Source organism: Schistocerca gregaria, chromosome 1, assembly GCF_023897955.1.
Source record: "Schistocerca gregaria isolate iqSchGreg1 chromosome 1, iqSchGreg1.2, whole genome shotgun sequence".
NCBI classification, from domain to species: Eukaryota; Metazoa; Arthropoda; class Insecta; order Orthoptera; family Acrididae; genus Schistocerca; species Schistocerca gregaria.
The window spans coordinates 1,057,509,116-1,057,535,262 of record NC_064920.1 but is presented as its reverse complement, the minus strand read 5'-3'; the positions used below and the strand labels follow the sequence as shown (position 1 = coordinate 1,057,535,262).

The window sequence follows — 26,147 nt, the reverse complement described above, 5'->3', positions numbered from 1 at the left end:
TCTAACTCGGTTGTTGTACCACGGTGGCTCTTTTCCATTTCTTACAATCTTGCTGGGCACAAACTCATCTAACACATATTGTATGATGGTTTTGAACTTTGTCCACTGATCCTCAACACTATCTGCACTTGAGACAAAACTTTTGTGTTGAGCCATCAGGTACTCTGAAATCTACTTTTTGTCACTTTTGCTAAACAGAAAAATCTTCCTATCCTTTTTAATATTTCTATTTACAGCTCAAATCATCAATGCAGTAACCGCTTTATGATCACTGATTCCCTGTTCTGCATTAACTGTTTCAAATAGTTCGGATTTGTTTGTCTCCAGAAGATCTAATATGTTATCGCCATGAGTTGGTTCTCTGTTTAACTGCTCAAGGTAGTTTTCAGATAAAGCACTTAAAAAAATTTCACTCGATTCTTTATCCCTGCCACCCGTTATGAACGTTTGAGTCTCCCAGTCTATATCCAGCAAATTAAAATCTGCACCCAGAAATATAAGATGGTGGGGAAATCTACTCGAAATATTTTCCAAATTATCCTTCAGGTGCTCAGCCACAACAGCTGCTGAGCCAGGAGGCCTATAGAGGTATCCAATTACCATGTCTGAGCCTGCTTTAACCATGACCTTCACCCAAATTATTTCACATTTCGGATCTCTATCAATTTCCTTCAATACTATTGCACTTCTTATCGCTATAAACACGCCTCACCCTTCACTGTCCAGCCTGTCTCTGTGGTATACATTCCAATCTGAGTTTAGGATTTCATTACTGTTTACATCTGGTTTCAGCCAACTTTCATTCCCTAGTACTATGTGGGCGTTGTGACCTTTTATTAATGAGAGCAGTTCTGGGACCTTTCTATCGACGCTCCTGCAATTTACTATTAGCACATTAATATTGTTATTCCTTGTTGCATTTTGTCTACTCCTACCTTGCCGTGTCTCAGGAGGCGTCTTGTTGGGACTAGGGAGGGAATTCTCTAACCTAAAAAACCCACATGTGCACTCCACACGTACTCTGCTACCCTTGTAGCTGCTTCCTGCATGTAGTGCACGCCTGAGCTATGCAGGGTGACCCTACATTTCTCCACCTGATAGCAGAGGTCGAGAAATTTGCACCCCAGATCTCCGCAGAATTGTCTGAGCCTCTGGTTCAAGCCTTCCACTCAGCTCCAAACCAGAGGACCGCGATCGGTTCTGGAACGATACTACAAATAGTTAGCTCAGATTCCACCCTGCGAGCGAGATTTTCTGCCTTCACCAACACTGCCAGCCGCCTGTATGAACTGAGGATGACCTCTGAACCCAGACGGCAGGAGTCATTGGTGCCGACATGAGCAACAATTTGCAGTCGGGTGCACCCAATGCTCTCTACCGCTACCGACAGGGCCTCCTCCACATCTCGGATGAGATCCCCCAGCAAGCAGACAGAGTTAACACTGGCCTTCTTCCCCAACCTTTCAACTATGTCCCTAAGGGGCTCCATCACCTGCGTAATGTTGGAGCTCCCAATCACTAATAAACCCCTCCCCCTACACTATTATGAGTTTATGTGTGTAGTGCATTAATTAAATATAGATGACTGATTGCTTATTCTTATGTTGTATTCATATTGGGTCTCCAGCCAGAACATCAGAACAATAGTATCGAAGGAAATTGACGGAGATTCAAATTGTGAAATGATTTGGGTGAAGGTCACGGTTAAAGCAGGCTCAGACATGGTAATTGGATGTCTCTATAGGCCCCCGGGCTCAGCAGCTGTTGTGGCTCAGCACCTGAAGAATAATTTGGAAAATATTTCGAGTAGATTTCCCCACCATGTTATAGTTCTGGGTGGAGATTTTAATTTGCCGGATATAGACTGGGAGACTCAAACGTTCATAACGGGTGGCAGGGACAAAGAATCCAGTGAAATATTTTTAAGTGCTTTATCTGAAAACTACCTTGAGCAATTAAACAGAGAACCGACTCGTGGCGATAACATATTAGACCTTCTGGTGACAAACAGACCCGAACTATTTGAATCAGTTAAGGCAGATCAGGGAATCAGCGATCATAAAGCGGTTACTGCATCGATGATTTCAGCCGTAAATAGAAATATTAAAAAAGGTAGGAAGATTTTTCTGTTTAGCAAAAGTGACAAAAAGCAGATTACAGAGTACCTGACGGCTCAACACAAAAGTTTTGTCTCAAGTGCAGATAGTGTTGAGGATCAGTGGACAAAGTTCAAAACCATGGTACAATATGCGTTAGATGAGTATGTGCCAAGCAAGATCGTAAGAGATGGAAAAGAGCCACCGTGGTACAACAACCGAGTTAGAAAACTGCTGCGGAAGCAAAGGGAACTTCACAGCAAACATAAACATAGCCAAAGCCTTGCAGACAAACAAAAATTACGTGAAGCGAAATGTAGTGTGAGGAGGGCTATGCGAGAGGCTTTCAATGAATTCGAAAGTAAAGTTCTATGTACTGACTTGGCAGAAAATCCTAAGAAATTTTGGTCCTATGTCAAAGCGGTAGGTGGATCAAAACAAAATGCCCAGACACTCTGTGACCAAAATGGTACTGAAACAGAGGATGACAGACTAAAGGCCGAATTACTAAATGTCTTCTTCCAAAGCTGTTTCACAGAGGAAGACTGCACTGTGCTTCCTTCTCTAGATTGTCGCACAGTTGACAAAATGGTAGATATCGAAGTAGACGACAGAGGGATAGAGAAACAATTAAAATCGCTCAAAAGAGGAAAGGCCGCTGGTCCTGATGGGATACCAGTTCGATTTTACACAGAGTACGCGAAGGAACTTGCCCCCCTTCTTGCAGCGGTGTACCGTAGGTCTCTAGAAGAGCGAAGCGTTCCAAAGGATTGGAAAAGGGCACAGGTCATCCCCGTTCTCAAGAAGGGACGTCGAACAGATGTGTAGAACTATAGACCTATATCTCTAACGTCGATCAGTTGTAGAATTTTGGAACACGTATTATGTTCGAGTATAATGTCTTTTCTGGAGACTAGAAATCTACTCTGTAGGAATCAGCATGGGTTTCGAAAAAGACGATCGTGTGAAACCCAGCTCGCGCTATTCGTCCACGAGACTCAGAGGGCCTTAGACACGGGTTCACAGGTAGATGCCGTGTTTCTTGACTTCCGCAAGGCGTTTGACACAGTTCCCCACAGTCGTTTAATGAACAAAGTAAGAGCATACGGACTATCAGATCAATTGTGTGATTGGATTGAGGAGTTCCTAGATAACAGAACGCAGCACGTCATTCTCAATGGAGAGAAGTCTTCCGAAGTAAGAGTGATTTCAGGTGTGCCGCAGGGGAGTGTCATAGGACCGTTGCTATTCACAATATACATAAATGACCTGGTGGATGACATCGGAAGTTCACTGAGGCTTTTTGCAGATGATGCTGTGGTGTATCGAAAGGTTGCAACAATGGAAAATTGTACTGAAATGCAGGAGGATCTGCAGCGAATTGACGCATGGTGCACGGAATGGCAATTGAATCTCAATGTAGCGAAGTGTAATGTGATGCGAATACATAGAAAGATAGGTCCCTTATCATTTAGCTACAAAATAGCAGGTCAGCAACTGGAAGCAGTTAATTCCATAAATTATCAGGGAGTACACATTATGAGTGATTTAAAATGGAATGATCATATAAAGTTGATTGTCGGTAAAGCAGATGCCGGACTGAGATTCATTGGAAGAATCCTAAGGAAATGCAATCCGACAACAAAGGAAGTAGGTTACAGTACGCTTGTTCGCCCAATGCTTGAATACTGCTCAGCAGTGTGGGATCCGCACCAGGTAGGGTTGATAGAAGAGATAGAGAAGATCCAACGGAGAGCAGCGCGCTTCGTTACAGGATCATTTAGTAATTGCGAAAGCGTTACGGAGATGATAGATAAACTCCAGTGGAAGACTCTGCAGGAGAGACGCTCAGTAGCTCGGTACGGGCTTTTGTTAAAGTTTCGAGAACATACCTTCACCGAAGAGTCAAGCAGTATATTGCTCCCTCCTACGTATATCTCACGAAGAGACCATGAGGATAAAATCAGAGAGATTAGAGCCCACACAGAAGCATACCGACAATCCTTCTTTCCACGTACAATACGAGACTGGAATAGAAGGGAGAACCGATAGAGGTACTCAGGGTACCCTCCGCCACACACCGTCAGGTGGCTTGCGGAGTACGGATGTAGATGTAGATGTAGATGTAGATCTGGACACAATATGTTGGCAGTCCACCTGGCCACCATCTTAAAGGGGAGTAGGCCATCACACTATCTCAACAGAAGTGAAATCAAACACGCCACACCGGCTCCTTTATATGCACAAAAATTACTGCCTTCTAGCAACAGGCACAACAGTACACCAATGGTTAAAGCTCATGACGAGGTACTGGCAGAAGTAAAGCTGTGAGGACTGGCCATGAGTCGCGCTTCGGTAGCTCAGAAGGTAGAGCACTTGCCCGCGAAAGGCAAAGGTCCAGTTCGAGTCTCTGTCGGGAACACAGTTTTAATCTTCCAGGAAGTTTCATATCAGCGCACACTCTGCTGCAGAGTGAAAATCTCATTCTGGGGACTATTAACAGTTTTTGAAGTCTGAGACAATGAGCGTTGTTTCTTAATGTCAAACAGAACAGGGTTCCGACTCTTACTTAAAGGATACTCCTTATCTTTGTTTATAATATTGTCAGATAGCCAGATTTCAGTGGCTTCTTTCACTGCACAGTCCCAACACTGCAACGCAGGGGCAGCCACTTGTGTCTCATTGTACAACATTTTATGTCCTTCCGTAAGACAATGTTCCACCACTGCAGATTTTTCTGGCTGAAATAAATGCGTGTGGTGCTGATGCTCCATGCAATGATCTTGGACCATATGAACTGTTTGTCTAATATAGACTTTCCTGCAATGGCAGGGAATTTTGTGGACACTCAAACCTAATAATCCTTGACTGAGCCTAACATGACTCTGGTCTTAGCTGGCAGACAGAATAAACTTTTAATATTAAATTTATTTAAAACTATCTATTTTTGAAGATATACTACCCGCAAAAAAAGGTAGGGGGTCCATTATCACCCATAGTCACCAGTTTGTTTACAGAAGATTTTGATGACATGGTGCTGAGGATCATATTCTTAAAACCAACTTGCTTCTGGAGATACATCAATGATACATTTGTAGTATGGCTACATTGGAGGGATTCTCTACATTGTCTCCTAGATAATTTTAATAGCCTGCATCCCAATATTAAGTCCACGATGGTAGTTGAAAAGGATGGAACACTTTTGTTTTTAGATGTCTTGGTTTATGGGAGGAATGATGGGAAATCAGGACATAGTGTTTATCGTAAGCCCATGTATATGAACTGACATCTTCATGCATCAAGTTGTCATCCATCGTACTAATGCAGCAGGGTCCTATGTACATTGGTAAAAAGAACTTACACCATCTCAGATGCAGATAGTTTGACACAAGAACTGGACTGTCTAAAAGCTGTGTTCAAGCAGAATGGTTACACTGACAATCAGATACATCATGCTCTAAGATTTTACCTTTGCAGGAACCAACAGAAGATACAAGCAAATTGGTGGCTTTCCTACCTTTTTGTGGAGAGCATATGTTGAAAAATAGGTAGAATTTTTAAAGAAATTTAATGTTAAAAGTGTATTCCATCCGCCAGCTAAGACCAGAGCCCTGTTAGGCTCAGTCAAGGCTGATTTCAGTTTGACAAAGCCCGGAGTCTACAAGATTCCCTGCCATTGCAGGAAAGTCTATATTGGACAAACAATATGTACAGTCCAGGATGGTTGCATGGTGCATCATCACCACTCGTGTTTATTTCAGCCAGAAAAATCTGCAGTGGTGGAACATTGTATTACAGAAGGACATAAAATATTGTACTATGAGACACAAGTGGTTGCCCCTGCATCACGGTATTGTAACTGTGTAGTGAAAGAAGCCATTGAAATATGGCTATCTGGCAATGTTATAAACAGAGATAAGGGGTATCCTTTAAGTTAGAGTTGGACGCCTGTTCTGTTTGACATTGAGAAACAATGGTCCTTGTCTTGGTCTTCAAAAACTGTCAGTAGTGTTTGATATCAATTTACCGTTCCTGTGACCTTTCACCACAGGTGTGCTGTTGTGCTTGTTGCTAGAGTGCAGTTACTTTTGTGCATGCTTGATGGACCCACAGTCAGTGTATAAAGGAGCTGCTGTGGCATGTTTGATTTCTGTTCTGGTGAGATAGTGTGATGGCCCACTCACATGAAGATGGGGCCAAGTGGACCACTGAAATATTGTGTCCAGATGACGAGATGTTCTAGTCGTCGATCCAAAATGAATTCAAAGAATTACTACACTGGAAAAATTTATGGAGCCATATGCTTATTCTTATGTTTATTTTTATACTCCATATTTGCATCTATATTACACAAGCCCCACCATATGATATATTGTTGGGGGGCGGAGGGTACTTTTTATACCTCTTTCGCTTTGCCTATTTCTTTGTTCCAATCACAGATGGTGTGTGGGAAGACTGATTGCTGGTAAGCCTCTGTGTGGACTCTAATCTCTGTAATTGTTTGCAACTTTCAGTTCCTAATTTTCTAAACCCCCCCTCAGCATCACATTCCTTAATTCAATCTCACATCTTTATTCTTGTTTTATTTATGTCTCTTTTTATAACCTCCTTTCAAGACAACCACTCATTCAGTTCAGTTCACCTTGTATTTGTCATTTCTGAAAAAATTCTTGTTACGTCAGCAAACAGTGAAGGTTTTATTTATTCTCCCATAATATATATTCATTTTTACAAATTTCTCTTTTGTCTTCTTTACTGCATTGTGAATGCAACTAACTGAATAACAACACAGTCTCAATCCTTTCTCAATTACTGCCTGCCTTCCAAGACCTGTGACGCTTAGAATTGCAATCTGCTTTCTGTACAAGGTTTGGACAACATTTGTTGCTCTTATGGGAAACAGAAATACGGGTAACTGTATATACAACAAACTGTTCCCATAAATGTTTCTACATACATGTATTTCACCACAAAGAAAGATACATGTGTACACTGTACAAGGTACAAAGGCTGACTGGAACATTAACATGGCAGCTCGTCAGAGCAGTTAGGGTCCAAAGCAGAGTAAGTAGTATGCAGGGCGGCAGGTGCATGACTGGAAGCTCCATCTCAGTCAGGACAGCATGCAAAGGCGCGGTGATGGGCTGCAGGTCCACATCATAATCAGACAGCTAGCAGGGTTGGATGATGCATCGGCCGGCCCGGGAGTAGAGGTGTGGGGAGGGGTACAGCATGCAAGCATGCCTGCCCCTAATGCAGATTGAGCCATCTGAGGAGATGAAAGCACGAACACTTGATGGAATGCACACTTGGGGGAGGGACAGGCTGTGCACTATCTTGACGTCTAGTTCCTGTTTGAGTGTTGAGTCTGCAGAATCTGTCAGGAGCACGAGCACACTGTTGTCGAAAATGACAATCAACATGTTGTTGATGCAGTTAGGTGGTACATTGCAGCACAAGTTGAAAGTCGTGGGCGAGTATCTCCAGTAGATGAAACGTCATCAGAACCTGTGCATGGGGTTGATGATTACAAGCTTGGGAAACCCACAAACTGCGGTGACGAATCATCAGAAGGAGAAGACCCTACCATGGGATGAGCTAACTCATTATCGGGCTAGACAATGGAAAAAGTTTCCGGTGGGGAATAACTGGCAGTGGGGTGTAGCCTTGCGCGTCTAAAGTGGGTGCACATTCTACTAATAAAGTCTGGGGAGGTGGGGAAATCCTCAGGTGCTTGAGGCAGGATAAGTTCCCCAGGTAAAACCTGGTTCTCCCTGAAAACAACTTTGGAGATGGTTCCATGTAAGTCAGGTGTAAAGGTCGAATGGAGACCAATAAACGCCCAAGGAAGTGCCTCAGACCAGAGGCAATCATGGGACCTGAGTGCTGTTTTAAGCCTGCAGTGTCATTGTTCCACTAAATGGTTGCCTTGCGGGTGGTAGGCTGTCTGAACATTTTTAACACCGCAAAGGTTACATATAATCATGAAAAGTGCAGACTCCTACTGCCGACCTTGGCAACAGTTTCTGCTGTGATGTTGGGTAAAGGAACAGCTTCCACCCAATGAGACATGTGGTCAATTTTGGAGAGTATATATCTGTGGCCCTCTGATAGTGGCAGAGGGTTGATTAGGTCGATATGTACATGACAAAAACGTCCTTGCAGAATGTCAAACTTGCCGGTGGGGGAGATGTCTGATTTTGTTGCATTGGCAGGAAATGCAGCTGCGTTCCCAGGTTTGACAGTCCTGCTTAACATTTATCCAAACAAAATGCTCAGTGACGAGGCATGTGTTGACGCAGATGCCAGGGTGGGCAATGTTATGTAAGGTGTCGAAGGCTTGTCAGTGCAATGTGGGAGGGAGCAACGGCCAGAGAGTGCAGGTAGATGAGTCACACCACACTTCATCCGAAACACCGGGGAACGTGGCTTTGGTAAACACAAGCAATGTCGGAGGATACGTGAGGAGAGCTTGAGATTTCTCGTCAGAGGCCTGGAGAGTGGTGAGCTCAGATAAATCGATGATGCATGAGACAGTATTGATCCGCGAAAAGAAATCACCAAGGATGTTTTCTGTGCCTTCGATGTAGCATGCGTCTGTAGTAAATTGAGAGACCAGGTCAAAGTGTTGGAAACGCTGAGGGGGTGGGTCCTCGGGAGGGTTGTAGAAGGCATCCGGCAGTGGTTTGTGGTCAGTAAGGATGAAGAAAGAATGGCTCTTAATGTCAGGGTGAAAATGTTTGACAGCTTCATAAACCGCCAGTTCTCTATCAAAAGGGGAATATTTCTTCTGTGCTGTAGACACTTTTGTGGAGAAGAAATGAAGAGGTGAAACTGGGCCACACACAACTTAATGGGGTTGAGGCGTCTAACCTTGTGGCTAATAGGTGGGCTGGCAGTGGTAATTATCTTGTGTGTCATTCCATCAGTGACGGAAGAGACTGAGAACTGCACATGAGACTGAGTAATGTCCTGACATGAAGTTTTGGGATGAGTGGGGCACAATGAGGCGTAGCCATTAGCACAAGTGGGAAAAGGTAGCGTGAAAGTCACATGCCTATAATGTGAGTGCGGTATGCGCTTGTTTGGAGAGGTTGGGTGCGTGTAGCAAGGATCGAATTGGGGCACGCAGTGACTGTCTGTTGTTAGCTTTGCCTTGGGTAACTGGTGCGGGGAAGAGAGGTATTGGCGTCATGCGGGGAACAGTGATGGCGGCCGAATCATGTGGTTGGTGCACAAGAGAGGGGGAATGGTTACCAAAATGCAGGGCAGCTGCTAGCACGGTGGGCATGTTCACATTGCGCACCGACTGTCATTAGAAGCACTGTTTGAAACATACCACACACATAGTGGGCATGTTGCGGGTGCAAAGGCCACTGAAAGCAAATCGTCACATGCAATGAATGTTTTTGAACTAACATGATGAGTGTCCATGCTAGTGTCTGCTGATGAAGGTCAATCAGGTGAAGGAACTGTGTATTGCAGTTGCAGCAGCTGCAGTGAGCTCGTCAAAAGTGTGAGCAATGCGTTGTTTCAACTCGTCGTTTTGCTGACGGAGTTGTGCCACTGTGTCATACTGTGACAGTAAATTAGTGACACAGATCACAATTTTGTCCATGAGGGTGGAGCACTCGTGAACCAAATCACAAGTCGCGACAGAAACAGAACGGCGAGCATAATTGCCTGAATAAGGTATCTGAGTGTCAGAAGGGTGGTGTAGCACTGAGCCTTGGACTATGTTCGGGAGAGTTAGTAATGGGACAAGAAATATATACCGAGAATTGGTTCATGAATGTCAGTGATATAAAAAGTCCATGGGAAATGTAGAGAAGGAAATAAGATGCTCCGTAACTTCAGCAGAGCCGACAGTTTGTAATGTTGATTCGTTGGCAGTGCGTAGAAGCAACTTTGTTGGTGAAAAAACAGGTGGAGCCAACGATGTAGGTATGATGGACACGTCAGCACCTGTGTCGACTAGGAAAACAAGTTGGGGCGAAATGCTAGTCTAATATAAACGACCGCTCAGCCAAGAGGACGAATGGATGGAGTGCAATGTTTGAGTATGCTTGTGAAGTTCCCCACAGGATGTGACGTCTTTTAGATCCTGCAGTCAGCATTTGGATGCTGGCAAGATAATCTGCAGGTCTTGGCCTCATACCCGAAAATCTTGTGGCACTAACAGTATGGATGTGGAGGTGACGGTGATTGTGACAGTGGAGGAGGTTTCTCCTCGTTGTCTTTCCGGAATGTAAACCGGGACATATGGTGCATGTGCAGTTCTTGAGTGCTCGGAAAGAGGAGAGAGCAAATAAGTATTACCCAGTGGTGTAGATGGTGTGGAGGTGGAACGAGCCCTGCCTCTGCCAGCAGACAGCCAGTAAACAGGCGTCGTAGTGCCAACCAGCGGTGAGAGGTGTGCTGGTTGCTTTTGTCACAGTAGTGCAAACAGCTGATTTGTGATGCGAAGGTGAGAGCCGATAGACTCGAAGGAGTGTGGTAGCAGGTCTATCTGCAGGTCAGTAGGTAACTTGGCAGACCATACCATGCACAGGGTAACGTCCGGCATCATGTGTTTATTCACAAGTAGCCAAAGGCGGCACCAGAGTTGTGTCAGAGTGCGGTCCCCCAGGTATTCCTCGTACAGAATCTTGATTATTAATTCCTGTGGTGAGCGAGTGAGTCGCTCCAATATTGTCTTCTTGGTGAGCTTCTATTTTGGCGGCAGCGGTGGCGAAAGGAGGAGGTTACAAATTACATAGAAATTTAGTTGTCATCGGTCACCTGATGTAAGTCGAAAAGGTGCTCCACAAGTGCAAACCATGCGGTTGCAATGTTGCTGATGAGTCACGTAAGCACGACATGGCAGGCTTAAGCACAACACGGCAGGCATGGTCGGTACCTTGGGAATGAACAGATGAGCAGCATGTGAGGTAGGCCCGTAAACTGGACTGGAGGGTAAAGGCACAGTACATAAATTGTCCAAACTCGGAAATGACGCGGAAGGCCGGCGTGGCAGGCGCACATGGTAGTGCGGAAGGAGCAAGCAGCTGTATGGTCTTAATCGGGGCTCTCGTGAGTGAAGGGGGGTAGGGGGGGGGGGGGGGGGTTGGTACTTGGTATGTCAACAGTGAGAGTTTTCTGTGCACATTGGAAATGCACCCTGTGTGGTAGGACCATAAATCACTGGTGAAACCTGCTGGTGTTCACATTGTCATGGTACAACGTTCCTGGATGGCAAAGCGCTGTTGAGTGTGCTCAAACCCACGTGGTCAAGAAACAAGGCGACAGATTTGGTGTTTGAGTCAGGCGAACTTGATGCATAAAAATGTCCGTTATTAAATTATGAGGAAGGCAAAACTGGCGTAGCTTGATAGCAGTTGACTCTGTGTGTGTTTTGCATGAATGGTGGCATTGCACATGGCACTACTGTATCCGACATTGCGGCGCATAGAGGATCAAAGCACGCATAGAGGATCAAAGCATGTGTGCAAATTTGAGTCCCTTTGAACACTACATGAGTGATCGAACGTTACACAATTCTGGAAATCATCCTCTTTACCTTTCACATGTTGGCATGTACAGTCCAGCAGCATGAAACCTGAGTCCATTGTTTGAGGTAACGGCATAAAACTTGGCCATTGTAGAGCAGCAAATTTTGAGTTAAGTTTGTTGGAGATCGCGAATCACTGTCCATTAGCAGCAAAACAACTGTTGGCAGGGGATTGGAGTGGCCTGGTACTAGTACCTGAGCCTCCAGATCCTCATATAAAACGTTGGGTGAGGCAGCCATGGCATTGAATGTAAAATCTGTTGATTCCACACAGCCAGCGCAGAAGTCGGGGAAGACGTGGAAGCTTCAGAGTCACCAATATGGGAAACAGGAATACGGATAACTGTATACGCATCAAACTGTTCCCATAATTGTTTATACATACATACATTTCAGCACAAAAGAATTTCAAAGACTGTATTTCATTCAAAACTGTCAAAATCTTTTTTCTAAAATTACAAATGCTAAGAGTCTGAGTTTGCCTTTCTTCAACCTATGTTTCAATTTAAATAAAAGGAATAGGGTTGTTGGTTCCTGCTTTTCTCCACAATCTGCATATAAGCATTCACGCAGTTAGTTTCTGGTAAAGGTTAGGTTGGTGTTAAGTGGTGAGTAATAATGTGTGAGAAGATAGTCCACAGGTCACACTAAAACTTAATTTATGATGTAAATGGTGTCTTGTATTATTTTACTAAGACCACATTATTCTAATTATTATGGGATATCTTACAAACCCAAAACAGCACAAAAATTTACCAAGTTAAAGATATATGAAGATGTTTTACATTCTTTCAGTGCTAGGGTCATTAAAGACTTTGAACAAGTTATTTTGCACGCTAGTGTCACTATACTATTCCATAAAATTGAGGTGTTTTAAGATTTCTACTGATTTGTGTGGATAAGGCCTGTAGCACAACCAGCTGCCAAATTTGTTATTTGTCTGATACAAATTAATCTCTCACCCCACTTTTTGTATCTGAATGAAATGTTTTTACAGGTAAATACAAAATACAAATGCTTGAAAGGTGACACATTAAGTTGCAGATAGGCACAATTAAAAGACACTAACATATAACCTTTCAGCCACAGCCTTTGCCAGAAAAAGAAAAAAAACACACACCATTCATTCACTCAAGCAAACACACTCATGCACACATGACTGCCAAATCCTTCAGTTCTGGCACGACTGTAACTGTCTTGTGGGATGGAAGCTGCAATCTGGAGGGGGCACGGAAGGGGAAGGAATAGCAATGTGCGGGTGGGGTGGGGGGGGGGGGGGGAGAGGAGTGTTCTCTGGCAGAGTGTGCAGGGGGGGGGGGGTTGTTTGGGGAAGGAGACCAGACAGCGAGGTCATCGGTCTCGTCGGATTAGGGAAGGAAGGGGAAGGAAGTCGGCCGTGCCCTTTGAAAGGAACCATCCCGGTATTTGCCTGGAGTGATTTAAGGAAATCACGGAAAACTTAAATCAGGATGGCCGGACGCGGGATTGAACCGTCGTCCTCCCGAATGCGAGTCCAGTGTCTAATCACTGCGCCACCTCGCTCGGTGTGTGCAGGGACTAGAATGCCAACAGGTACAGCATCGAGAGGTTGTGGAGCAGAGAGGTAGGCAAAGTGGGGTGAAAAAAGGTGAGAAGTGGGGAAAGATGTGTAAGTGCATTGGAAGAGGTTGGCAAATGAAAAGGGTGAGAGATGAGAAGAGGAGGAGGTGATGGGACAGAGCAGGTCAAAACTGTTGGGTGGAGGGTGTGGGAACAATGTTTTACCAGAGGCTGAGGCTGGAACAGTTATGGGAACAGAGACTGTGTTGTCATGATAACCGACATCTGCACAGTTCAGAAAAGCTGGTGGTGGAGGGGAAGATCCAGATGGCTCGGATAGTGAAGCAGCCATTGAAATCAAGAATGTTATGTTCAGCTGCATGTTGTGCCACAGGGTAGTCTACTTTGCTCTTGGCCACAGTTTGATTATGGTCTTTCATGCTAGTGGACAGCTGTTTGGTAGTCATGCTAGTGGACAGCTGTTTGGTAGTCATACCAATATAAAAAGCTGTGCAAGGATTTCAGCAGACCTGACAAATGGCATGGCTGGTTTCACAGGTGGCCAAGCATCTGATGGGGTAGGATAAACCCAAGACAGGAGTAAAGGGCTGGAACAGGGAGAGCTGGATGCATGGATTGGTCAGGTCTTGTTGCACCTGCGTCTTCCACAGGAATATGATAATTGTGGCAGAGGTTTGGGATTGGACATGCCATGGGGATGGACTAAGATGCTGTGGAGGTTGGGTTGGCTACGGAACTCCTCTTTAGGAGGGGTGGGAAGGAATTTTGTGGATGTCCTTCATTTCAGGGCTTGGTGATATGTAATCAAAGCCCTGCTGAAGGATTTGGTTCAGTTGGTGCCATACACAACCTCAGAATCACAGTGACCACCTGGAAGATGGCCTCTGCCAGTTATCTGACTCTTCCACCTATAAACTCTTCCAGCATGATTCCATTCCCATAGTCCAATGCAACCCCCAGTCCCTGCTTGAAGCCTCACCACAATGACACACCACACACCCACCTTCTACATGCTCCCCAAAATCCACAAACCCAACAATCCTGGACATCCTATTGTGGCTGGTTAATGTGTTATTGCTTTTGTGGTCTTCAGTCCTGAGACTGGTTTGATGCACCTCTCCATGCTTCTCTATCCTGTTCAAGCTTCTTCATCTCCCAGTACTTACTGCAACCTACATCCTTCTGAACCTGCTTGGTGTATTCATCTCATGGTCTCCCTCAATGATTTTTACCCTCAACGCCGCCCTCCAATTCTAAATTTGTGATCCCTTGATGCCTCAGAACATGTCCTACCAACCGGTCCCTTCTTCTTGTCAAGTTGTGCCACAAACTCCTCTTCTCCCCAATTCTATTCAATACCTCCTCATTAGTTATGTGATCTACCCATCTAATCTTCAGCATTCTTCTGTAGCACCACATTTCAAAAGCTCCTTTTCTCTTCTTGTCCAAACTAATTATCATCCATGTTTCACTTCCATACATGGCTACACTCCATACAAATATTTTCAGAAACCGTTTCCTTGATGTTAACAAATTTCTCTTCTAAAACTCTTTCCCTGCCATTGCCAGTCTACATTATATATCTTTTCTACTTCGACCATCATCAGTTATTTTGCTCTCCAAATAGCAAAACTCCTTTACTACTTTAAGTGTCCCATTTCCTAATCTAATTCCCTCAGCATCACCCGACTTAATTCGACTACATTCCATTATCCTCATTTTGCTTTTGTTGATGTTCATCTTATATCCTCCTATCAAGACACTGTCCATTCCGTTCAACTGCTCTTCCAAGTCCTTTGCTGTCTCTGACAGAATTACAATGTTATCAGCGAACCTCAAAGTTTTGATTTCTTCTCCATGGATTTTAATACCTACTCCGGATTTTTCTTTTGTTTCCTTTACTGCTTGCTCAATATTGATAACATCGGGGAGAGGCTACAACCCTGTCTCACTCCTTTCCCAACCGCTGCTTCCCTTTCATGTCCCTCGACTCTTTATAACGGCCATCTGGTTTCTGTACAAATTGTAAATAACCTTTTGCTCCCTGTATTTTACCCCTGCCTCCCTTAGAATTTGAAAGAGAGTATTCCAGTCAACATTGTCAAAAGCTTTCTCTAAGTCTACAAATGCTAGAAACGTAGGTTTGCCTTTCCTTAATCTTTCTTCTAAGATAAGTCGTAAGGTCAGTATTGCCTCACATGTTCCAATATTTCTACGGAATCCAAACTGATCTTGCCCAAGGTCGGCTTCTACTTGTTTTTCCATTCGGCTGTAAAGAATTCCCGTTAGTTATTGCAGCTGTGGCTTATTAAACTGATTGTTGGGTAATTTTCACATCTGTCAACACCTAATTTCTTTGGGATTGGAATTATTATATTCTTCTAGAAGTCTGAGGGTATTTCACCTGTCTCATACATCTTGCTCACCAGATGGTAGAGTTTTGTCAGCACTTGCTCTCCCAAGGCCGTCAGGTCAGTAGTTCTAATGGAATGTTGTCTACTCCCGGGGCCTTGTTTCAACTCAGGTCTTTCAGTGTGCTGTCAAACACTTTACGCAGTATTGTATCTCCCATTTCATCTTCATCTATATCCTCTTCCATTTCCAAAATATTGTCCTCAAGCACATTGCCCTTGTATAGACCCTCTATATACTCCTTCCACCTTTCTGCTTTCCCTTCTTTGCTTAGAACTGAGTTTCCATCTGAGCTCTCGATATTCATACAAGTGGTTCTCTTTTCTCCAAAGGTCTCTTTAATTTTCCTGTAGGCAGTATCTATTTTACCCCTAGTGAGATAAGCCTCTACATCCTTACATTTCTCCTCTAGCCATCCCTGCTTAGACATTTTACACTTCCTGTCGATCTCATTTTTGAGACGTTTGTATTCCTTTTTGCCTGCTTCATTTACTGCATTTTTATATTTTCTCCTTTCATCAATTAAATTCAATATTTCTTCTGTTACCCAAGGATTTCTACTAGCCCTCATCTTTTTACCTACTTGATCCTCTGCTGCCTTCACTACTTCATCCCTCAAAGCTACCCATTCTTCTTCTACTGTATTTCTTTCCCCCATTCATGACAATTGTTCCTTTATGCTCTCCCTGAAACCCCGTACAACCCTTGGTTTAATCAGTTTGTCCAGGTCCCATCTCCTTAAATTCCCACCTTTTTGCAGTTTCTTCAGTTTTAATCTACAGTTCATAACCAATAGTTTGTGGTCAGAGTCCACATCTGCCCCTGGAAATGTCTTACAATTTAAAACCTGATTCCTAAATCTCTGTCCTACCATTATATAATCTATCTTATAACTTCTAGTATTTCTAGGATTCTTCCATGTATACAACCATCTTTTATGATTCTTGAACTAAGTGTTAGCTATGATTAAGTTATGCTCTGTGCAAAATTCTACCAGATGCCTTCCTCTTTCGTTTATTAGCCCCAATCCATATTCACCTACTATGTTTCCTTCTTTTCCTTTTCCTACTCTCAAATTCCAGTCACGCAAGTTTTCTTTCTTTAATGTGCCCCCACTGGAAAAACTTCAGCCCTCATTGACTAAAACCACTAACCAATCCCCTGTAATCTACTCTCATGCCGAAGATACAACCACTTCTTTCACCAACTCTCTAGCATCCTCACTCCTTTACCTCCTGAATCCCTACTCATCACTGTTGACACCACGTCCCTATACATCTACATCCCTAATGATCATGGTTATAACCCTATTGAATACTACCTTCCTAAACATCCTTCAGACTCCAAACACACTACCTCATTCATCATACATCTTACTAACTTTATACTAACCCACAAATACTTCTCCTTTGAAGGGAATGTATACAAACATATCCACAGCACAGCCATGGGTCCGCATGGCACCCTTGTATGCCAACTAGTTTACGGGCCATCTAAAGGAGACCTTCCTAGCCTCCCAAAATGCCAAACCCCTAGTCTGCTTCAGGTTCATTGATGATATCCTCATGATCTGAACTCAGGGCCAAGACACCCAATCTTCATTCCTTCACAACCTCAACATGTTCTCTCCCTTCCACTTCATCTGGTCCTCCTCAACCCAGAGTTCCACCTTCTTAGGTGGCACTATCTGTACCTGCGACCACATTAAACCTGTCAATCACCAACAGTATCTGCATTTCCACAGCTGTCATCCCTTTCACACCAAAAAATCCCTCCCATACAGCCTAGCCACCCGAGGACAGCATATTGGCAGTGACAAGAACACTCTTACCAAATATGCTGACAGTCTCATTAAGGCCTTCACAGACAGGACTATCCCTCAAATGTAGTGTGCAAACAGATCTCCCATGACATTTGACCTGGCACCCCCAATCCTCCAACCACCCCAAACAACCAGCCATAAAGGAGTGTTCTCTTCAACACCCAATATCACCCCGGACTGGAACAATTAAACCATATCCTTCACCAGGGCTTTGATTAAGTATCATCATGCACTGAAATGAGGGATGTCACGAGAGGCCCTTCCCACTCATACTAAAGTGGTGTTCCATAGCCAATCCAAACTCTGTGACATACTAGTCCATCCCCATGCCACTCCCAGTCCAACCCCTGGACAGAAGCATCATATCCCAGTGTAAGATGTAGGTGCATCAAGAGATGACCAATCCACACACCCAGCTTTTCCTGTTCCAGTCCTTTCTCAGGTTTATCCTATGCCATCAGAGGATGGGCCAGCTGTGAAACCAGCCATGTCAATTGTCATGTCTGCTGAAATCCTTGCACAGCTTTTTATATTGGTATGACTACCAAACAGCTGTCCCCCAGCATGAAAGACCACTACCAAACTGTGGCCAAGAGCAAAGTAGTCTACTCTGTGGCACAACATCCAGCTGAACATAATGTTCTTGTTTTCAGTGCTGCTTCACTGTCCAAGCCATGTGGATCCTCCCCTCCACTACCAGCTTTTCTGATCCTTCCTCTTCTATACCCCCTCCAGATTGCTGCTTCTATTCCACGTGATAGTTGTAGTCTGGCCCGAACTGCTGGATTTGGAATATATGCATGCGTGAGGTATGCTTGCTTGTCTGGATGAATGGTGTATGTTTCTCTTTTTCTGGCAAAGGTGGTGGCTTAAAACTAAGTGTAGGTGTCTTGTAGTTTAATGTGCCATCTTTACAATAATTAACAGTATCTTTTCCTACATTGTTGATATTCCTACCTGGAGTTTCAATTGTCTGAAATAGCAATTTTCCCCTTTAAGTACATTGTCAGGTGTCAGAATATGTCAGTAAGTACAAGATAGATACACTGTATAATTAAGTAAATGACAATAACAACAAATAATTACAGATTAGAGCAATTGCAAGAAAAATTCTCTATATAGGTAAATATATCACAAAGGCAATTAGTAATTAAAAAGGTAATTCACAAGAAATATTAGACAGTAATAAAATAGTTACATTAAATAAAATGGTTATAAAATAAAGTCTCCTGTTTATTTATAGTTTAATGAAAGAAAATCATTTACCACACACTTAAAAAAATGCTTGAGAAGAGTGTAACAATTTACTTTTCATCAATTTCACAATACTAGTTTTAAATCTATTTACTGATACTGTGCAGACATTTTCAGCCAATTTTTTTTGAAGTAGACAAGACCAGGATATTTGTATCTGTTATGGGTCTTTGCCAATCTAACATATGACACATTAATTGTATGCCCACATCTTGTGTTCTGGTGTTGGATTGTCCTCAAGTTATACTTAAGTTTTCTATAACTAAAAAAGGTAGTTATGGATATAGGCTACAGGCTAGGTACTTTTATTACATTTAGTTGTTTGAAATAATCTCTATGTGATTAACACAGGTTAAGTCCTGAAATGCACCTGATATCTTCATTTTGCGATTCAAACCACTAATTTTGAGGCTACATAATTACCCCATAGTAGCAGTCCATAACTCAGATGGGAGTGTAAGAATGCAAAAGATGAATGTAATAGATGTACTTTATTGCCAGTGCTCAGCAGCTAGTACATCAGACAGATAGCATGTGCTTGTATGCCATATAATTTACCTCTGTGGGCATCATCATGTCTAAGTGAAATTCTTGTGGTGACTATCAACCACTCATACAGCACCTTTGTGCTTTGACCTAACAGACTCTTTGGTTCAACTTATTTTTTGTTTTCATGCACTGGTTGGTTTGCATACTGTGTTTTGTGTGCTCAGAATTCGCAAATAAAATTGTGTTCAACAAGCTAATGTGTTGGTGCTACTATTTCCTCATCTACTGCAAGGGGAAGAAATTACCACATGGTAATAGTTTGGCACTTTTGTTATCATGACCGGGAGCATTCAAATTAAATACAATGTCTTCAGTCTCACTGTCATTTTTCTGCAGTACATTTGTGTGAGACTAAGCAGTAAATCTCTGCATCAATACCACCATTCTATGCACATTTTTGAGGGTACTATCACACATGCCTACAGCATTTCATCACATGGTCAATATCTCCTCTGATTAGCTTAGTAAATTTGTTTATTGCCAATAATACCATGTGGACTTTCTGTACTAATTGGAAATATTAAAAGTGTCAATATAGTATGTCATTCAAATTTGGTTTTCAAATGCTACTGATCAAGGAGATTTTTCAACTTGTTATCTTAGAATTATTTCTGTGAATATAGACATCCATGTACAAGATATGATTTTAGGTTTGGTTTAAATGTAGTCCCAGTATGTGATCTTGTTGTATTAATTACAAGAAAAATTTTTGAAGTGAATCTACAGACGATAAATCAACAACTAGAAATAAAATATGCTGATAAACATTGATTAGAAGTCACACAAGAAGTTAACTGTGATATTTCAATATTCTTAACAATACTACATGTAAAATTTGTAACTAAATCAACCTATTGTTTCTAGAATTAATTTTTTTCATACTTTGTGTTACACTGTAAACAGATACTGGAGCACCTGATTTCCATGGGGATGGACCTATTGGACTGTTGGTGGGACCCTGAACACAAGACAACCCTGCTACATGTTGCAGCTGAAACCAGTGTGGAAATGTTGAAGCAGGTATTGAACATGGGGAAAAGTGTAGACACCTTTGATAATGAAGGATACTCTGCCTTTCATCGTGCAGTTCTGTCTGGAAATTGTGCGGTCATCAAATATTTTTTAGAAGAGATACAAACTCCTGTGGATCAAAGAGATGCAAAAGGGAGGACATCCCTCATTCTAGTGGCTGCAAGTGACAATTGGCACCTAATGAACTCATCAGTTCCAGACATTTTGCTTCATGCAGGTGCTGATGCTAGTGCACAAGACAATGAAAATATGACTGCTTATGATCTGGCACTTCGGAGCAGAAATCAAAAATATGCAGATCTTTTAGAAATGGCACAACACCTTTGTTAATTTCGCTTGACAGTGTAAAGCTGGTGGTGCATAATTGCATCAGAGTAATGTTTATGTGACTTCTTAACAAGTGGCTAATGGCTTCATATTGACAGGGTACTTAGAAAGTTGTTACACATTACAAACTGCACATTTCAAGTTTACAGGATATCAAAACTGAAGTCTTCTATCTAATATAATTGATTTCTATTGTCTGTAAATGATATAAATTAATTGTATTGGAGCCCAAACAAACTATTTTCTCCAGATGCACGTTTGTTCATTGGACACTACCAGTAATCCAAATGAAGCCACGTGTTGTCTTTTCTATTAAAACTAATACAATGGATTAAAATCATCCAAAATCATAAACTTGGTAATTGCACCATGCTCTTGTACTGCTGGCCGGGGTGGCCGAGCGGTTCTAGGCGCTACAGTTGCGGGTGGAATCCTGCCTCGGGCATGGATGTGTGTGATGTCCTTAGATTAGTTAGGTTTAAGTAGTTCTAAGTTCTAGGGGACTGATGACATCAGAAGTTAAGTCCCATAGTGCTCAGAGCCATTTTGAACCCTTGTACCCAGAGAATTAACATATCATCAGATCTATGCTTGGTTCCTCTGTGTGTGATTAAAATATTTCACTAAGTGATAACGTTTTATAAACAAACTCATCTTATGGAGGCATTCCTTCCAAATTCATAGAAGTCTGAGTAGTCTACATCTACGTCTCTGTGATTACTCTGCCATTCACAATAAAGTGCCTGGCAGAGGGTTGAATGAACTACCTTCAAGCTGTCTCTCTACTTTTCCAGTTTCGAATGGCATGCAGGAAAAACGAGCACTTAAATATTTTTGTGCAAGCCCTGATTTATCTTATTTTATTGTGATGATCATTTCTCCTTATGTAGGTGGGTGCCAACAGAATGTTTTCACAATTCGAGAAGAAAACTGGTGATTGAAATTTCATGAGAAGATCCTGTCGCAAAGAAAAACACCTTTGTTTTAATGATTTTCACTCCAATTCACATATCATGTCTGTGGCACTATCTCCCCTACTTCACAAAAATACAAAATGAGCTGCCCTTCTTCATACTTTTTCAATGTCACCTGTCAGTCCCATCTGATGCAGACCCCACACTGCACAGCAATACTCCAGAATAGGGTGGACAAGTATGGTGTAAGCAGTCTCTTTAGTAGACCTGTTGCATCTTCTAATTGTTCTGCCAATTGGTTGGCTCTACACACAACATTACCTATGTGATCATTCCAATTTAGGGTGTTTGTAATTGTAATCCCTAAGTATTTAGTTGAATTTACAGCATTTAGATTTGTGTGGCTTATCGTGTAATCAAAATTTTGTGGATTTCTTTTAGTACTCATGTGAATAACTTCACATTTTTCTTTATACAGGGTCAATTGCCACTTTTTGCACCATACAGATAGTTAGTTAGTTAGTTAGTTAGTTAGTTAGTTAGTTGGTTGTGTTCCATTGATCAGTCCCACAGTACGGTAGCAGTTATGATGTGGAACAAGTCAAGTGCACAAGAAATGCACATATGAAACATTTTTAAAAAAATATATATATGTGTATATTATAATACAGAGTTAAAGATTAATATTTCTATTATTTACCCCATTCCCTAAAATGGCACAAAATGTATATACTATTTTTATAGATTTATTTATTTCTATTCAAGAATCCATCTATGGTATAGAAAGAGTTGTCAAGGAGATATGATTTCAATTTATTTTTGAAGCTATTACTGCTGTCTGTCAGACACCTTATTTCATCTCGTAATTTGTCGAACATTTTTACAGCAGCATATTTTACCCCTTTCTGTGCCAAAGATAGGTTGAGCAAAGGATAGTGTAAGTCTTTCTTTTGGGGGAATGCCAGATATTATTTCTGTTTTACTCAATGGCTTTCTGTCTATTGCTTCAAACTGTGACCTTTCTGACAGGAAATCATGAATCCAGTCACACAACTGAGGCTATATTTGATAGGCATGCAGTTTGGTTAGAAGATGCTTCTGAGGCATGGTGTCAAAAGCCTTCCAGAAATCTAAAAATATCGAATCAATTTGACATCCCCTGTCAACAGCACTCATTACTTCATGGGTAAAAAGAGCGAGTTGTGTTTCACAAGAATGATATTTTCTGAATCCGTGCTCACTACGTGTCAATAAATCATGTTCTTCAAGGTACTTCATAATGTTTGAATACAGTATATGTTCCAAAACCCTCCTGCAAATCGATGTAAGTGATATTGGTCTGTAATTTAACGGATTATTCCTACCTCCCTTTTTGGGTATTGGTGTGACTCGAGCAATTTTCCAGTCTTTAGGTAAGGATCTCTCTGTTAGCGATCAGTTGTATATAATTGCTAAATATGGAGAGGAACGTGACTAGTATACAATCTGGACTGGAAGCCTTGCTTCTATTAAGTGATTTAAGCTGCTTTGTGACACTGAGGATATCTATTTCTATGTTTCTCATCTTGGCAGTTGTTCTTGATTGGAATTCTTTTTTGGTGAAGGAGTTTCGGAAAATCATGTTCAATAACTCTGCGTTAGTGGCACTGTCATCAATGACTTCACTGTTGCTATCATGCAGTGAAGGTATTGAGTGCATCTTTCCACTGGTGTGCTTTATGTATGACCCAAATCTCTTTGGGTTTTCTGCCAGAGTTTCATTGCAGAAATTATTGAAAGCATTTCATATTGAAGTATGAGCTACATTTCGAACTTCTGCAAAGCTTTGTCAGTCTTGGGGATTTTGCGTTCATTTAAATTTGGCATGCTTTTTTTTCTGCTTTTGCAACAGTGAACTGACCCGTTTTGTGTACCATGGGGGATCAGTACCATTACTTATTAATTTATGTGGTATATATCTCTCAATTGCTGTTGACACTATCTCTTTGAAATCATTCCACAACTTTTCTACGCTTACATGATCAGATTGGAAGGAGTGCAGACTGTCTCTTAAAAAGGCATTAAGAGCATTTTTATCAACTTTTTTAAATATATATACTTTGTGTTTCTTTTTGATGGTTGTAGGAGTTACGGTATTCAGTAGTCTATTTATCATAACGAATAACAGTAATGCTAACCTAGCTGTGATCATTGATAATGTCAGTCATATCCAGTGAGACAAGCTCATTCTTCAAGCAATTATTTACATTTTGGAACTGGATCTGGCATATTACAACTACATCTAACATCATAAATTAACTTATAAATAATTTTAACTTATAAATAATTAGACACCACCTGCATTTGTGATAAATTGCCTTGAGCGACATTGCAGAAGGGAAAAAAAGGGTGTAAAATGGTGGTGACATGCTTTTCTGAGCCAGTGCTATCCACAGATCACAAGATACTTCAGCATCAATTGAGTGCATTTTGAATGGGGTTCTGGAGTAGTATTCTTTCAAAATCTGACGAAATCTCAATGTGATCTTTATCCCAATGCATTACAATTTTTATAACATGGGAACAAGTTTTTGGTTGACATTTATTTCCAAAACATTCTTCTTACATGAATCTTCTTAAAAAGTATTAAAATATCCAGCCATCATTTGCTTCCTTTTGTCTCTTAGGTGGCTTAATAGTGACTCATATTTTGACAAGAGTATTTGAAATTGTCCCCGTGGTGATCTACATCCTATAACAGTTATAAATAACATTTCCTGTAGCTGCAATTCACAAGCACAAACTTACAATTCTTGATCTAAGTAGAAATTACTGCCATCAATAGATCTGAACTTGATTTAATTTTTTACATACATGATAATTAAGAATCCAGAATTTTTATTCACCATCAATCACTTTGTCATTATAATATAATACAGGATGTAGTAATACATGTAGGGATATAATAGTACAATAATCTAGTATCAGTTAACTATAGTATACATATTAAGCGCTGCAGTAATAAAATACACAATAGGAAAATTACTAAAAGCTAGTGTCAATAAGTTATAGTATACTATGGAATGGTATAAAACCTATGCAATAATAACTAGTTAAAGCATACGAGACATAATAATACAAAATATAAATACATACAAGGTGTACAACTTTACTTCCACCATTTTTCCCCAACATTTGAGGCTTTAATGAAAGAAATTGGTTACATGTGTATCATTCAAAGTATTTTCCATCACTGGCCACTACTTTCTCCCATCTTTCAGGCAGTGTACGAATCACACATGAAAAAATTGTTCGTCTTTTGAAGCGATCCACGACTCAGTTGAATTTGTGACTTCTTCATGAGATCGGAGGTGTTGGTCAACCAGGCCATGCGCCACTGATGATGTGATAGAGGGAGCACAATGTCTAGAGAATACTGCAGGTGGGGTAGGACTTCTCATTTTAATGAGCATTGTCGTGCTGCAAAATCACTGGTTGTTCCCTTATGCTCTCCCTGAAACTCTGTACAACCTCTGGTTTAGTCAGTTTATCCAGGTCCCATTTTCTTAAATTCCCACCTTTTTGCAGTTTCTTCAGTTTTAACCTACAGTTCATAACCAATAGATTGTGGTCAGAGTCCACATCTGCCCCTGGAAATGTCTTACAATTTAAAACCTGGTTGCTAAATCTCTGTCTTACCATTATATAATCTATCTGAAACCTTTTAGTAACTCCATGTTTCTTCCATGTATACAACCTTCTCTCATGATTCTTGAACCAAGTGTAAGGTATGATTAAGTTATGCTCTGTGCAAAATTCTACCAGGCGGATTCCTCTTTCATTACTTAGCCCCAGTCCATATTCACCTACTACGTTTCCTTCTCTTCCTTTTCCTACTGTCGAATTCCAGTCACCCATGACTATTAAATTTTCCTCTCCCTTCACTACCTGAATAATTTCTTTTATCTCATCATACATTTCATCAATTTCTTCATCATCTGCAGAGCTAGTTGGCATATAAACTTGTACTACTGTAGTAGTGGCCACAATAATGTGTTCAGTATGCTGTTTGTAGCAGCTTACCCACACTCCTACTTTTTTTATTCATTAATAAATCTACTCCTGCATTACCCCTATTTGATTTTGTGTTTATTACCCTGTTCCTCCTGCCACTGAACATCACTAATTCCCAGTAAATCTAACTTCAACCTATCCATTCCCTTTTTTAAATTTTCTAACCTACCTGCCCGATTAAGGGATCTGACATTCCAGGCTCTGATCCATAGAACGCCAGTTTTCTTTCTCTTGATAACGACGTCCTCTTGAGTAGTCCCCGCCCGGAGATCCGAATGGGGGACTACTGTACCTCCGGAATATTTTACCGAAGAGGACGCCATCATCATTTAATCATACAGAAAAGCTGGATGCCCTCGAGAAAATTACGGTTTTAGTTTCCACTTGCTTTCAACCGTTCGCAGTACCACAACAGCAAGGTCGTTTTGGTTAATATTACAGGGCCAGATCAGTCAATCATCCAGACTGTTGCCCCTGCAACTACTGAAAAGGCTGCTGCCCCTCTTCAGGAACCACACGTTTGTCTGGCCTCTCAACAGATACCCCTCCGTTGTGGTTGCACCTACGACGGCTATCTG

General features: G+C 41.7%; 1 protein-coding gene across 1 annotated transcript in view; it reads left to right on the top strand.

The window, feature by feature from the left end:
- LOC126281097 (serine/threonine-protein phosphatase 6 regulatory ankyrin repeat subunit A-like) overlaps window positions 1-23,007 on the top strand; it is a 333,802-nt gene extending 310,795 nt beyond the window's left edge. The window contains exon 15 of the mRNA XM_049979815.1: window positions 20,147-23,007. Within this exon, the coding sequence (XP_049835772.1) occupies window positions 20,147-20,605 (459 nt within the window). The 3' untranslated portion in view covers window positions 20,606-23,007. The remainder of the gene's footprint in view (window positions 1-20,146) is intronic.
- Window positions 23,008-26,147: the final 3,140 nt, after the last annotated feature.